Source organism: Gavialis gangeticus, unplaced genomic scaffold, assembly GCF_001723915.1.
Source record: "Gavialis gangeticus isolate Ggan-Ray unplaced genomic scaffold, GavGan_comp1, whole genome shotgun sequence".
NCBI lineage: Eukaryota > Metazoa > Chordata > Crocodylia > Gavialidae > Gavialis > Gavialis gangeticus.
This window is the reverse complement of record NW_017729002.1, coordinates 17,566,794-17,581,061: the sequence shown is the minus strand read 5'-3', so window position 1 is coordinate 17,581,061 and position 14,268 is coordinate 17,566,794. Positions and strand designations below refer to the sequence as shown.

Below are 14,268 nucleotides of genomic sequence, written 5' to 3'. Positions count from 1 at the left end.
CTCCTCCTGCTCCCTCCAACCCCCTACAGGCTGGAACTCTGCCAGCCTGCAGAGAGCTTGCTGCAAAACTGTAAAATTTGTGGGTTTTTCTGCTAAAATGAGAAATCCACTTTTTACTCCAATAAGGAGAGAAATCCTCATTTTACTCTGTTTTTCCATGGGAAATGGAAAATCTGGATCCCTGAACATCGGTCATCTAATTACCAGACAGGTAGTATTCAGTCTATATGGTTAGCTTTAAAATTTGCTACTGACCCAGTTGTGTTGTGCTACCGTCTGCAAGTAAAGATGGTCAGAGGAGCCCTAATTAAATGGAGCAAAAACTGAAGCTGCTTCACTTGTGAGGAGATGAGAAAATGCTAATCAGGGCAGCTAAACTTTCTCAGTACTTAACTGACAATGAGAGTATGGTAAAAAGAAACCTGGCTAAGCTGATCCATAAGAATGAGCTTCAAGTCTTAGGGAAAGTACTTGCTCCTAGTTGCTATCAGACTCTGCAATGAAGTCTCATTTTGGGAGAAAAGTGTACCAGTGTTAGGGACTTGCTGGTACTCGAAATTGGTTGAAGATTCATTTTTATTATTTCATATCAAAGTGATTTGCATCTACAAACAGAATTTTTTTGTTAAGAATTATACTTTGCAGATAAATGCACATTAAAAAAAAGATAAGTGGATGCATCCCCATCCTGGAACAGTTGTTGGACCCCTACAAAGTCTGTCCAAAGCCCACACTGCCTTGTTTGCTACCTGGGTTGTCTTGGTTACTTCCACTCCATCTAATATTCTGGGGTCACTATTACTGGATACTTAAATTTTGACATGCTTGCTTAGGAACATTACAGTTCTGTGAAAATGCAGTGAGATGAAGTCAAATTACCTTAGTCACGAGATAACTCTGCTTTGTGTATGCACTACTTACACAACAGTTGTTGGGTATCACTTAATGTGTATTTACAATATCCACAAGAAGTTTCAAGCATAAGACGTTCCCTAACTCTCTCTTTGAATGTGTTACTTGTCAGTTCTCTGGTCAAAAACTAGTTGTGACTGGAGATAGGATAGATTTGTTCAGCAGTTTTCAACTACAATCAGGGTATTCAAACAGTGGTAATTCTCTCCTTTGAAAAAAAACAAAAAGGCAAGCAATTGATTTTTTTTTTTTTTTTTTGCCAGCCAGACCCTAGTAGGCTTTAGAGTTTAAACATACACAGAGATACAAATGTACACACACACAACAATTTAACTACTCCTGCTGCTACTGCAAGCACAGGGGGTAAGGGGTAGTGGGGAAGGCTGTAGGTTCCCTACTACCACCCTATACTCACCTGCACGTCTCGCCAGGCACATTCCCTTTCCTCAACAAATGAGCCATTCTGGCTTTAAGGCAGGTGACAGCTCAGCTTCAGCCCCAAGCCTGAGGCCAAAGCCAGAGCTGAGCTACCACCTGCCTCAGTCTAGTACTCGAATACAAAATGAGGCTTCCATCTTCCCTCCCCTCCCCTCCCTCATGCTGATTGGGATAAATCCCTCATCTTGGTTTCGAGTAATTACAATATGTATTTTGGCAATCACCATATTTGGCAGTCTTATTCTTTTGCTATTATTATAAATCATAATCTACTATAGAAGTGTTATAATCACCAAAGACTTAAATTAGTATGTGGTTATGCCTGCTCTGTTGTTCTGGGAAAAACATTAATCTATTATTCATTGTGTCTGGCCCACACACTGGCTGGTTATTTATGAATATCTAGAATAAGTAATTACAACCATGGCACTGACTTGTCTATATACATACACTGCAGACAAACTTCTTTCTGTTTGCAAAAGATTATGCTCCCCTTTTGTGGTTTTCTCTTCTAATCTAGCCCCAGGCACTGACTGTTTGTGAGGATTTCAGTTGGTTATTAGCAAAAGTAGAGGGTGTTACTTTTTAAAATTTCAGCATTAACAAACTTCAGTTGATAAGCTTATTGTCTAACAATCTTGGAGGGGATAGGGCTTGTTGGTCTGTTTGTAATAATCTCTTTTAAAGCCTTTGGCATTGTATCTATAATATTGATATAGAAACGTCCAAGATAATTAGAAAGAACATCCTGAAAATAGGTTAACGCAGGCCCTGAAGTGGGCATGTGATGCAACGAAAATGAGTGGACCCAAGAAGAAAGATTTCCAAAAATTTTGAAACCTCTCCTGTGTCCACAGTAAACACATCCTAATTCTCAATAGCAATCCTTATTCTTAGAACTAGAAACATGAGATTTTGTATTCCAAAATGTGTTTAATATTAACTGTTAGAACTTGATAACTTTGATTTCTATATAAACATCCATATAAACTTGAAATAAACTGTCTCGAATGTTGCTAAATTTTGGCCTTAATGGCATCCACAGTCTAATTTTACTGTATGGAAAACTTATTTCCTTTTTTAACCAATCTTGAAATTCCAATTTCATTTAATGTCTCTTTCTTGTAAGATGAGAATAAAACTCCTGATTTGTCTTCTCTGAAATATAAATAATTTTTTTTACTTTTGTCATGTCATTTTCTCTGTCCCCAAAGTTATCTTCTTTCTGAAGTAAATAATCCAGTCATTTCAGTCTCCAGGTTTTTTCCATTCTCTAATAATTCTCATAATTATTAGGGACCTTCTCATCAAAGCCTTGTTCTTGAGAAATGAACTCCGATGAACAGGCCACTGCATCTGGATATCTGAGAACCACATCCCTCAGCAGATTCTCTTCTCCCAGCTCTCCATTGGCCAATGCTCAAAGGCAGCCAAAGGAAACAGTACGAAGACATGCTCACGGTCGAGCACGGAGACATCAACACCAATGGCTGGGAGGAGCAACCTGCTGATCATTTGGCATGGCACTACCTGGTCCGCCAAGGCATGTGCTACTTTGAGGCCCAATGACTTGGTACTGAGGCAGAACGGCAGTGATGGAGGAAGGAGAAGACCAACCCAGGGCTGTGAATCCCACTCCTCTGTGCAGCAACATGCCCCCATTGCCAAATAACATGTTCATCTAGAATCGGACACTTCAGTCACCTGAGGACCCATCAAGCCTGACGGACCTTATCTTCGACTTCAGGGGACCACCAGCAAACACTGACTCCGTGGATACGAGGGTCGCAGTCTGGTTTGCCTTTCCAGAAGAAGGTGTACCCTCTGCTGACCTCCCTCAGTTGTCCCTCCCTGGCGAGCCAGGTGTCGTTGAGAGCAGTGATGTCAATGTTGTGCCTTACTAGCTCCCGAGCCACAATGGCAGTTCGTCTTTCTGGGCAATCACTCTTTGGGTTGTCAATGAGTGTTCTCACATTCCAGGTTCCAAAGTTTAGCTTTTTCTTATTTCGATCACAGGAATGATGATCCCGCTGGGTGTAGTTTCCCAGCCAGAAGAGACAGGACAGCCTATTTTGGGGCACCTTTTCTAGCCTCTTCCCCATCTGGGTGAGCAGAGGGCATCCTCAGTCGCAGACGTAACTGCTCAGTTGCAGACGTAGCTGCTGAAGGACACCCCGTCCTGACATAGGTGCTTGACGACCATTGTGCATCTGCCACCTGTGTGCAGATTCTTGTTTGGGGGCCTTCAGGTATTACAGCTATGCTCCTGTCGCCAATCCTCCATCACCACAGGGCTTTTGGACCTGATGGAAGCCCATGCATGGCATGTTTAGTGTGGGGACTCCAGTGTGCAGTCGGGTCCGCACAGTCTTGGCGGTTGGTGGCTGGGTTCAGTGGTGTGGCGAACCACAATGACTGGAGCCACTTCTCGGTTGCAGCCTTCTTCCGCCTTAGCAGCCACTGGGGGTAGAGCCTTTCTCTGTCTGCTCCGCCATTGAGGACTTCTTGGATCATTCTTTGTCTGGAACCTCGCCCTCGACTTTACCGCAATGGGTGGCCCTACCAGGAGCGTGAGCTCTGGACGGCATCGCTCTCGGAGCTGTTGAAATATGCAAGCCTCTCCACCACAAGGTGACAAAACTAGCTGTTAGGAACAAGATTGCTGACGTGCTCCCCGATTTCCCTTCAGGTGTCAATGAAAGGCTGATGACCCTTTGCCTGCACCTTAGCCAAAACCAACGCGCCACTGTCATCAGCACATATGCTTTGACTCTGGATTCCAATGAGGAAGTCAAGGAAAGGTTCTACTCTGATCTTGACAACACCCTTGCCTCCATCCCCAGGGATGAGAAGGTCATTCTCCTGGATGACTTCAATGCCTGGGTTGGACGTGACCATGAAATCTGGAGCAGAACTATCAGCAAGAATGGCATGGGGAAGGCCAATGCCAACGGTATCCTGCTTCTGACCAAATGCACCCAACATGGCCTGATTGTGACGAACACTGTCTTCCACCAGAAAGACCGGCTCAAAACCATGTGGAGGCATCCGAGGTTGGAGCACTGGCCCCTCTTGGACTATATTGTCATCCAAGGTAGAGAGACCTGAGAGACGTGCTTGTTATGAGGGCCATGAAGGGATCTGAAGACTGCTGGGTGGACCACCAGCAGTGTGCGCTTTGTGATGAACATCTGCCTGGCACCAAGACACTGGAAGACTCAGAAGACTGCCCAGAGATGGCTGAACATCGCAGCTCTGAAGGACCCTGGACAGTGGGAGGAGGTCCAGGCCCAGTTGTATAGTACACTGGAGCAAGTGCTTACTGCTGATGACACCTCCATCCAGGCACACTGGGAGCAACTCATGTCTGCTGTTCAAGACGCCTGTGCCCATGCTATTGGGTTCACATTGTGATGGAACCAGGACTGGTTCAACGCCAGTGATGCTCAGATTTGCGATCTCCTCAAGCAGAAGCATGTAGCCTTCATCCCCTGGTAAAGCCATCCATGAACTCGGTGAAAGATGGCAACGCCCTGTGGTGGATTCCGTCAGTGATCCACCAACCACTGGAGAGCTGAAGTGGGCCATCCAACAGATGAAAACCAATAAAGCCTGCAGGCCAGATGGTATACCCACAGAGGTTTACCATGCTGGTGACCTCCGGCTCACATCACGACTCCATCAGCTTATCCTCCCCCTTTGGGACAAAGAAGACATCCCTGGGGATCTCAAGAATGCAGCCAACATGACCATCTACAAGAAGGGGGACAAATCTGACTGTGGGAACTACCGGGGGATTTCCCTCCTGTCCGTTGCAGGTAAGATCCTGGCCTGCATCCTCCTGAAACACCTTTGTCCTGTTGCTGAGGATATCCTTCTGGAAACCCAGTGCAGCTTCCAACCATCCTGGGGCACTGCAGACATGGTTTTCATTGCCAGGCAGATCCAAGAAAAATGTAGGGAGCAAAATCAAGAACTGTTCCTCGCCTTCATTGACCTGACCAAGGCATTCGATTCCTTAAATCATGAAGCTCTGGGGACCATCCTCCAACACCTTGGCTGCCCGCTGAAGTTTGTCACCATGCTGAGACTCCTGCATGATGATATGACCGCTGCCGTCCTGAGTAGAAGATCTGAAACTGACGCCTTCCGTATCCAAACCAAACAAGTTTGCACGATCGCTCCTGCCCTGTTCACCATCTACCTGACCATCATCATCCACCTCATCTGAGATGATCTACCATCTGGCATTAGTATCCAGTAACTAGATGGGAAGCTTTTCAATCTTGGGCACTTCCGGGCGAAAACGAAATGCACCACCAGGGACATCCACAACCTTCAGTTTGTGGATGATTGCTGTGTGATGGCTCATTCTGACCAGGATGTGCAAGTGAGCCTAGATGTGTTAAATGCTTCATATAAGAGACTTGACCTGTCCTTGAACGTCACCAAGATGAAGGTTCTCCATCAACCCTTCCCAGGCCAGCTGAACATCCTTCGTGCTATCTGCATAGATGAGGAGGCTCTGGAGTATGTGCAGCACTTTCCGTATCTTGGCAGCCACCTCTCTCAATTGGCTACCATTGATGAAGAAGTCCAGCACTGGGTCAACTGCGCCAGTGCTGCTGCCTTCAAGGTACGACAACGTGTCTTCAAAAATAGAGATCTTCAGAAGTCAACGAAGGTCCTGGTTTATAAGGCTGTCATTCTGACCACCCTTCTCTACTGCAGTGAAACTGGACCATCTATCAATGCCACATTAAGACCCTTGAGAGCTTTCACCAGTGCTGCTTTCGTCGAATCCTGCAGTTCAAATGGGAGGATGGCTGGACCAGTGTGGACATTCTCCATGAAGCTCCGTCCACCAGCATCAAAGCTTTGCTCCTGAGAAATCAACTCCAGTGGACGGGCCACTGTGTCCAGATGTCTGAGAACCGCCTCCCTCACCAGAGTCACTTCTCTCAGCTCTCCATTGGCCAACGCTCAAAGGGCGGCCAAAGGAAACGGTACAAAGACATGTTCAAGGTCGCCCTCAAGCATGGAGGCATCAACACCAATGGCTGGGAGGAGCAACCTGCTGACTGTTTGATGTGGTGCTACCTGGTCCACCAAGGTGCGTGCCACTTCGAGGCCCAATGACTCGATAATGAGGTGGACCGGCAGCAGCGGAGGAAGGAGAAGGATACCAACCTGGGGCTGCAAATCCCACTCACCCATGCAACAACATGCCTCCATTGCTGAAGAATGTGTGCGCATCCAGACTTGGGCACCTCAGTCACCTGAGGACCCATCAAGCCTGACAGACGTCATCCTCAACTTTGAGGGACCACCGGCAAACATCGAGCTAAATCTTCATTAAGCTTGTATAATGACACCCAGATATTTGTGAAGACAGTCATACTAACAATACTGCACTTTTACTCATACATATTTTCCTGTGGTGGAAAAAAGGATGGAAGTCTGTTGGTGCAGCTGTGTACAGCAGGAATGCTTCTCTGGGATTGTTCTCTGACACCTTTAGACCACAGCTTCCCACAATTTTCCTCAGCACGACCCCATTTAAACATTGGAAAATTTTTGTGATTCCAAAATCATGCAGACAAGATCAGCAAGTCCTACGCATGGCATTATAATGTTTATGGTCTTTATGTTTTTCATTTAAAATCATTTTAACTACTTTTTAGATTGAAAATACAGAGCTTAAAAGGGAGCAAGCTCTAAGACTTAGACCCAGGGTCTTCCCTAGCGGGGTGCAAATCAGGGCAACTGCACTTTGGGGGGCCCTGTAGAGCAGCAGCAGCAGCATGGAGATGGACAGAACAGTGGCTCCATGTCCAGCCACTTGCTACCCACCCCCTCCCTACACTGCTGATGCCGATGGCGGCGGCAGCTTCTTCGGGTCTGGGACCCAGAGCAGGGGTGAGGCCCCACATAGGCTGATTTGCCCCAGGTCTCGCACCCTGCTCGGGTCGCCTCTGCTTAGACCTTGTCCCCTTTTAAGCTCAGTATTTTCAATTCTGTTGTTTTTCTCTTAACCACACAGCAAAAATTCAGAATATTATTTAAGGACTGCAAGCCATCTCCAGCTGCAGTTACAGTTTGTGAAATGCTTAATAAAAGGAAACCTTCAAATACATACTGCTTTTAGATTAAATTTGTTGTGGTGAAAATGGGCCCATTATGAATTGGATGCTGCTATGATATCCGAATATTTCTGATTTTATTTTTTTTGTCTTTTGTAGACTTGCCCTTCATGTAGTGTTACAATTGCCACCAACTGTGATGTCAGTATAGAGGAAGGAGCTATCCAAAATGGCTGTCAGGATGAACATAAAAACAGTACTAAGGTAACATTTTCCCATTCTGTATATATTTTCCTGATTCCTCTGCATCAGGTTTAACAGACAGCTGATGCACACAATTAAAATGCTCCTCCAGGCTGTCATCATCTCATTTCCATTACTGCACAACCTCTTTCTCTGCTTTTGATGAGTATAACTTTGTCCCACTCTTACCCATTCAGAATACTGTTCTAAACATAATTCAGAGCCTCCATACCCTTTCCCCAGCCCTACCCTACCTTATACCTCCATTTGGCCTGTGATGCCAATTTCCATTGTTCAGTTGTTGAATTTTTAAACAAATAACTTTGTTTTTTTAACTCATGCTGCCCCTCATGCTTTGGAAGAGCTCCTTGTAAATTTCCTCATTGTTTTCCTTCAAATCCCTCCTTAAAATTTAACCTTGCCACAATGCTTACACGAAGCATGACAAGATTTAAAGTGCTAGTGTCATGGGCACATCCTGGACATGGGGGGTCAGGACACAGAAGCTGAGGATCAACAATATTGGAAGTCCAAGCCAATGTTAAGGGTCATAATACCAGGTGTCAGTCCAAGTCCGCTGTATCATTGCAGGGGCTCATAATGGGCCCACAGTCAAGAGCAGGCCAGAAGTCAGGAGCCAGGGAATCCAATATGCTGGATAGGGTAAGCAGGAATGGGGTACTTTGGTCTAAGGCAGGAACAAGTTTGGAAGCAAAGCAGGAGAGTCTGAGGCAGAGGTGAGACAAAGAATGAGTTAGGTAGGGTTTCATAACTGGAAATGTAAGCCAGGAGGTTCAAGACGAGCAGGAATACATGAGTCAGGCAAGGAGTAGGGTTATTAAGAGTATTGAAGGGATAAGACCTTGCTGGAAGTCGGAGGGTTTTATAGCCCTCCCATCAGGGACTTACTGCTACCATTGCCCCCCAGGACATCTGATCCCTATTAGAAGCCTCATGGGAAGGCCCAGGCAGGGCTGGAGTAGGTGGTTGGCAGGCCTCCAAGAGGTGCCACAGGGGCCCTGACAGGTGATATGCAGAGACCACTGCTTGGGGAGCTGTTTAATATATCTCATTTCCTTACACTGTGTCTGATTATATTTATTTGCGATTTCTTATCCTGTACACAGATCATGGATCAGCAGCGTATGGCCCATGAGCTGCATCCAGCCCACAAACATGGGGCTTCAGTGGTTGGGAGTAGGGTGGCAGGGCTTTAGCTATGAGCACTGTTTCTGTGCTGCTGTAGGGATAAGCTACAGCAGTAGCAACAGGGTCCTAGTGCTTGCCTGACTATCCACCTCTGACCGGGGATGGGTTTTCTGGTCCACCGCTGGAAATAGTTGCCGATCCCTGACTTAGATCATAAGGTCTTTGGGGGAGGGGACCATCTTGTTCTGTGCTAGTACAGCAGGTAAAACAGTGGGGCCTTGGTTTCTGACAAGGACGTATACAATATGGCAATGTTGATGAACAACAACCACAAACTTTCATTCTTGTAAATTTACATCAGAGTGGCTGGAGAATTTCAGTGTGGTCCCGAGGAACGCAGGAGGCTTTACTTTCAGACACAAGATATTGTCTATGTTATATGATTCTTCAAAAATGACAAGGTGGTATGTGGAGGATGATTATACCCAGTGTGCTTCTGTTTAAGTGCCAGAGTGTAAGAGTTACTGACCATCAGAGACTTTGTACAGCAAACAGAATTCCCAGAGAGGCTGCCTTTTCTTCAGTCTTTCTTCAAATTTTCTGTCAATGCAGTTCCATCCATGGTAGCAGTGGTTGACATTACTGGCATTTTCTACACTAGTACTAGTGGGTAGCTGGAAGAAAAATGTTTCTGTAGGGAAAGTTAAGAGACCCATTCAGGTGCCTGTCTGGTGAATTTAGGATGCTTGCTTAAATGAAAATGGGGTCCACACAAGAAAAAAAAAAAACAACTTGGTTCCCAGGTCTTCCCACTTAGGCATCTCAGGTTTCTTGAGGAGTATGGTTGTGGGTTTTCTTAGGCAGCCCTCCTTCCCAAGAGACTGGCTTTATTTTATAATCCCTCTCTTAGTTCTGTTTCTGTGTTCCTTATGGTATAGTCATGCAGTTTATCAGTCTTTGTCAAGTCAAGGGTCTTGTCCAACCATACCTTTCCACCAGGAGAACTGCTGGTGTCCCAGCAGAAACTACATTCATTCAGTTTCTCCTGGGGGAAACATGTCCCTTCAGGAGCAAGATGTTCCAGACTTCCACACTTTTCAAGAAACCACACCTTGCAATAAACTTAATGAAGTGATGAGTATCAAAGGACATTGATAAAGTGCTTGTAAAGCAAGTCATGAGGGGAGGCTGAAGGATCCAGGCACATTCAGCTTGCAGAAAAGGCACTTAAGAGGGAACATGATAATAGTCTTCAAATACTTTAAGTGCTGCCATAAAAGAGGGAAAACACCTTTTCTGTCTTACTACAGAGAGGAGGATGTGAAGCAATGGCTTGAAGTTGTAGCAAAGTAAATTTATATTGAATATTAGGGAAAACTTCTTCATCGTTAGAATAGTGAGGCAGTGGAATAGATTGCCTGGGGAAGCTGTGGACTCTTGATCACTAAAAATGTTCAAGAAGAGTTTGGACAACCACTGATCAGGGATAATCTAGGCATAACTATGCCTATGTTCTACTATGGGAATTTTCCATAGTTCTGGATTTTGCTGGTTGCCCTAACGCCCTGCTTCTGCTACATGTATCAGCCTCCTTCAGAGGCCCTGGGTGTTGGCTACAGAAAAGGCTGGGGTGTTTGACTGAGGTGTGCCAATACTTCTGCTGGGAGCAAAGCCAGAGGTTACTGGCTAGAGGGTCTTGCCCCTCTGCTCCAGGTCAGACTGATCACCATATTTGAGGTCAGGAAGGAATTTTACTTCACGGTCAGATTAGTATGGACTGTGGTGATTTTTTCCTGCCTCTGTAGCAGGGGGCATGGCCCTCTGCTCAGGATCCCTTGACCATATATTGACAACATTTCATACAACCAGGACTTTGGCTGCTGTTGTTCCTCTGCTTTACCTGTGGTAGGTTAGGTTGTTGGGTCTGTGTTGTGGATCGTCTTACACAGAATTTAGATTATGGTTTCTATGGGATGGTTTGAACAGGGAGGATTCTGGCTCAGGCACAGGGTTGGACTACATGACCTCTGGATGTCCTTTCCAGCCCTGCTTCTCTAGGACTGTGATACACAGTCTTTGAGCAAAAAAAAAAAAAGGCAAGACTGCACAACACAGACTTTATTGAGTGTGTTGCATGCCAGTGCCATGCTAGCCACTATCTTATCGGTTTCTTGTATATTCTTGGAACTTGTTTCAAGTCCATTTTCTGTATAGTTTGCTATCACTGCATGCTTCTGCTATCCAGTGTCCTGCACTACTTTTACCCATTTTCCTCCAATCATTCTAATTTTCTATGATTCCTTTGTGCAATCATGGAATCATAGAAAATTAGGGCTGGAAGGGACCTCAGGAGGCCATCTAGTCTAACCCTGTGCTCAAAGCAGGACCATCCCCCAACTATGTCATCCCAGCCAAGGCTTTGTCTAGCCAGGTCATAAAAATCTCTAAGGGTGGAGATTTCATAGACTGTCTAGATAGGCTGTAACAGTGCTTTACTACTCATAAGAAAGTTTTTCCTAATATCTAATCTAAATTTCCCTTGCTGCAACTTGAGACTAAATAGGCAGTCGTCCTTGACCACACTGGACACAGCTGCCTCTGGCTGGTAAGTCTGTTGTGGTGGACGGAGGGGAGGACCGCTGGTCCAGGAGGGCATGGGAGCAGGCATGGGAGCAGATCTGGGGATGGTCCTGATTTGAGCAGTGGATTGTACTAGGTGACCTCCTGAAATCACTTACAGCCTAATTTTCTATGGTTCCAAGTAAAGGTCCAGACTTGACTACCTGCAATAATTTAGTATTATCTGCAAACTTGGAGATTTTACTGTGCACCCCCATTTCTAGGCCATTGATGAAAATCTTGAACAAAATTGGACCCACCACATATCCCTGTGGGACCCCACTTTTGACTTCCCTCCATCCTGAAAAGTGACCATTTAACCCTACCCTGTGCTTCCTATCTTAACCAGCTCTCAATCCATGAAATAACCTTCCACCAATCTGATGGCAGTCCACTTTCTTTTGAAAGCTTTTTGTGAGGGATCTTGCTGAAAGCTTTTTGAAAGTCCAAATATATAGTATGTCATCTAAATCCCCCTTGTGCACATGCTTGTTGACACCCTCAAAGAACTGCAGTAGATTGGTGAGGCAGAATTTCCCTTTGCAAAAACTGTACTGATCACGTTTATCCATGTGACTGCTGATTTTATTCTTTATTATTGGTTCTATCAACTTGCCAGGGATGGAAGTGAGGCTCATTGTCTGGGGTTCCCAGGACCATCACTGTAACCCTTTTTGAAGTTGGGTGTTCTGTAGGCAATCCACCAGTGCTCTGGCAAAAAGGCCATTTGTAATGATAGTTTCATACTATTGCCAACAGTTCTACAGTTTCACCTTTGAGTTCCGTCAGAGCTGTGGGTGAATGGCATCCAGTCCTGGTGACTTATTAGTATGTAGTTTATTGATCTGTTCTAAAACGTCTTTTGTTGTCACCTTTAACATGGCCAATTCTTCAGCCTAATATGGGAATTTTCCCAGTGTCTTCTGTAATAAACACCAATGAAAAGAGTTTGTTTAGCTTCTCTGCTATGGCCTTGTCATCCCTAAGTGCACCTCTTATATCATGGTCATCTAATGGTTCTACTGATTCTCTAGTTGGTTTCCTGCTTCTGATGTATTTTTAAAAGTTTTTATTATTAACTTTAGCATTTTTGCTAGAGGCTCCTCATTTTTTTCCTTGTCCTGCCTTATTTCATTTTTACATTTGATCTGCCAGAGTTTGTAAACTTTCTGATTTTCTCATTTGGCCATGCTTTCCATTTTTGAAGGACAAAAAAATGTCAGTGTATTTGCTGTAAACGATTATGATAGAGTGAAATATTCACATTCCATTGTGGTTTAGTATGTCTGTGATTTATGTATAAGGAGGGTCAAGCTTTTGATGTACACAAATAGAAGCCTAAGCATAAACAGAAGTTAAATTAGTGCTCATTGTGGAGCCTAATATTTTCCTGTACTTCATAAAACCTATGTGCTGTTTGTATTTTTTCTCTAATAATTAACCTTTCGTATGCATATATTCACTTGTTATGAAGCAGGTTCCTGGTGGACACAGTCCGAAGACCCAGAATGGACTTTTGAGTCCTCCACAGGAAGAAAAGCTCAGCAATAGCCAGACATCACTTTATGAAATGTTGCAAGAGAAAGGAAGATGGGTAGGAGTGAGCTTGGATCAGTCAGCACTTCTTCCACTGAGGTTTAAAAACATCAGAGAGAAGACAGATGCACATTTTGTAGATGTGATTAAAGAAGACAGGTAAGAAAGAATTATGTAACTTAAAAATAGTCTACAACAAAGAAATAATGGGCCTCCATGTCTTTAATCTGCATTTTCATTCTCTTGACTGATGTCAGTTGTTATCATATTGTAATCTTATTCCTCGTTCTGTTATTTAACTACAGTGGGAACTCACCACTGAGAATTCTACTAAAAAGAGTAATAAATTCAACCCATGACTGGACCACAGGTATAGATGGCTATACTCTGTACAGGAGGGATCAAGTGGACAAAAGGGGCACGGGTGTAGCTCTGTATGTCAAGGAAAGCTATGCATCCCTGCAAGCCAACATTGGCACCCACGGTGGACGACTGGAGACCCTCTGGGTTAAAATCTGTGGGGAACACGGCACAGGGAATACTATGGTGGGGGTTTACTACAGATCCCCTATCCAGGGTCAAGACCTTGACCAGGAGTTTGCCAGGGAATTGGCTGAGGCCACACACTCCTAGTATATGGTTGTCATGGGAGACTTTACCTACCCAGACATCTTGTGAGAGGAGCGCCCAGCCAAATCTGAGCACTCGCAAAGCTTTCCCTCGTGTGGATGAGCTCTATCTGATGCAGGAAGTCGACAAGAGGTAAAGTGCTGCTCGACCTGGTTTGGCAAATGGGGATGACCTAATCAGCGACCTAACAATCAAAGGGAAGCTGGGTGACAGTTACCACAAGCTGATCACCGTTACCATCTGCTGTAAAGCTGGCAAGCCAGTCAGTAATACAGAAGTCCTCTGCCCGGGTGAGGAAAGCTGATTTTGACAAGCTAAGGAGGCTTGTCAGTGAGGCCCTAAAGGGCCACAACCCAAAGGGGAGGGGAGTTCAGGAAGAGTTCTTGCTCCTCAAGGGAGCGATCCTGGATGCACAAGCAAAGTCTATCCTGTCTCGGAGGAAAGGCAGCAAAAGGGCACAGCAGCCCCCTTGGTTCTCTAGGGAACTAGCGGACTTCCTGCATCTTAAAAGGAAGACCTACAAAGGATGGAGCCACCAAGGAGGAATACTCTGCTGTGGTCTGGACCTGCACAGAGCAAACCAGGAAAGCCAAGGCTGCGATGGAACTCCAGCTAGCTACAAATATCAAGGACAATAAAAGGTCCTTTTTTAGATATG

General features: G+C 45.1%; 1 protein-coding gene across 1 annotated transcript in view; it reads left to right on the top strand.

The window, feature by feature from the left end:
• Positions 1 to 14,268, top strand: part of ADCY9 (adenylate cyclase 9) — a 264,451-nt gene that overhangs the window by 149,637 nt on the left and 100,546 nt on the right. Inside the window, exons 3-4 of the mRNA XM_019507552.1 lie at positions 7,593 to 7,697; positions 12,922 to 13,139. Coding sequence (XP_019363097.1) covers positions 7,593 to 7,697; positions 12,922 to 13,139 — 323 coding nt within the window. The remainder of the gene's footprint in view (positions 1 to 7,592; positions 7,698 to 12,921; positions 13,140 to 14,268) is intronic.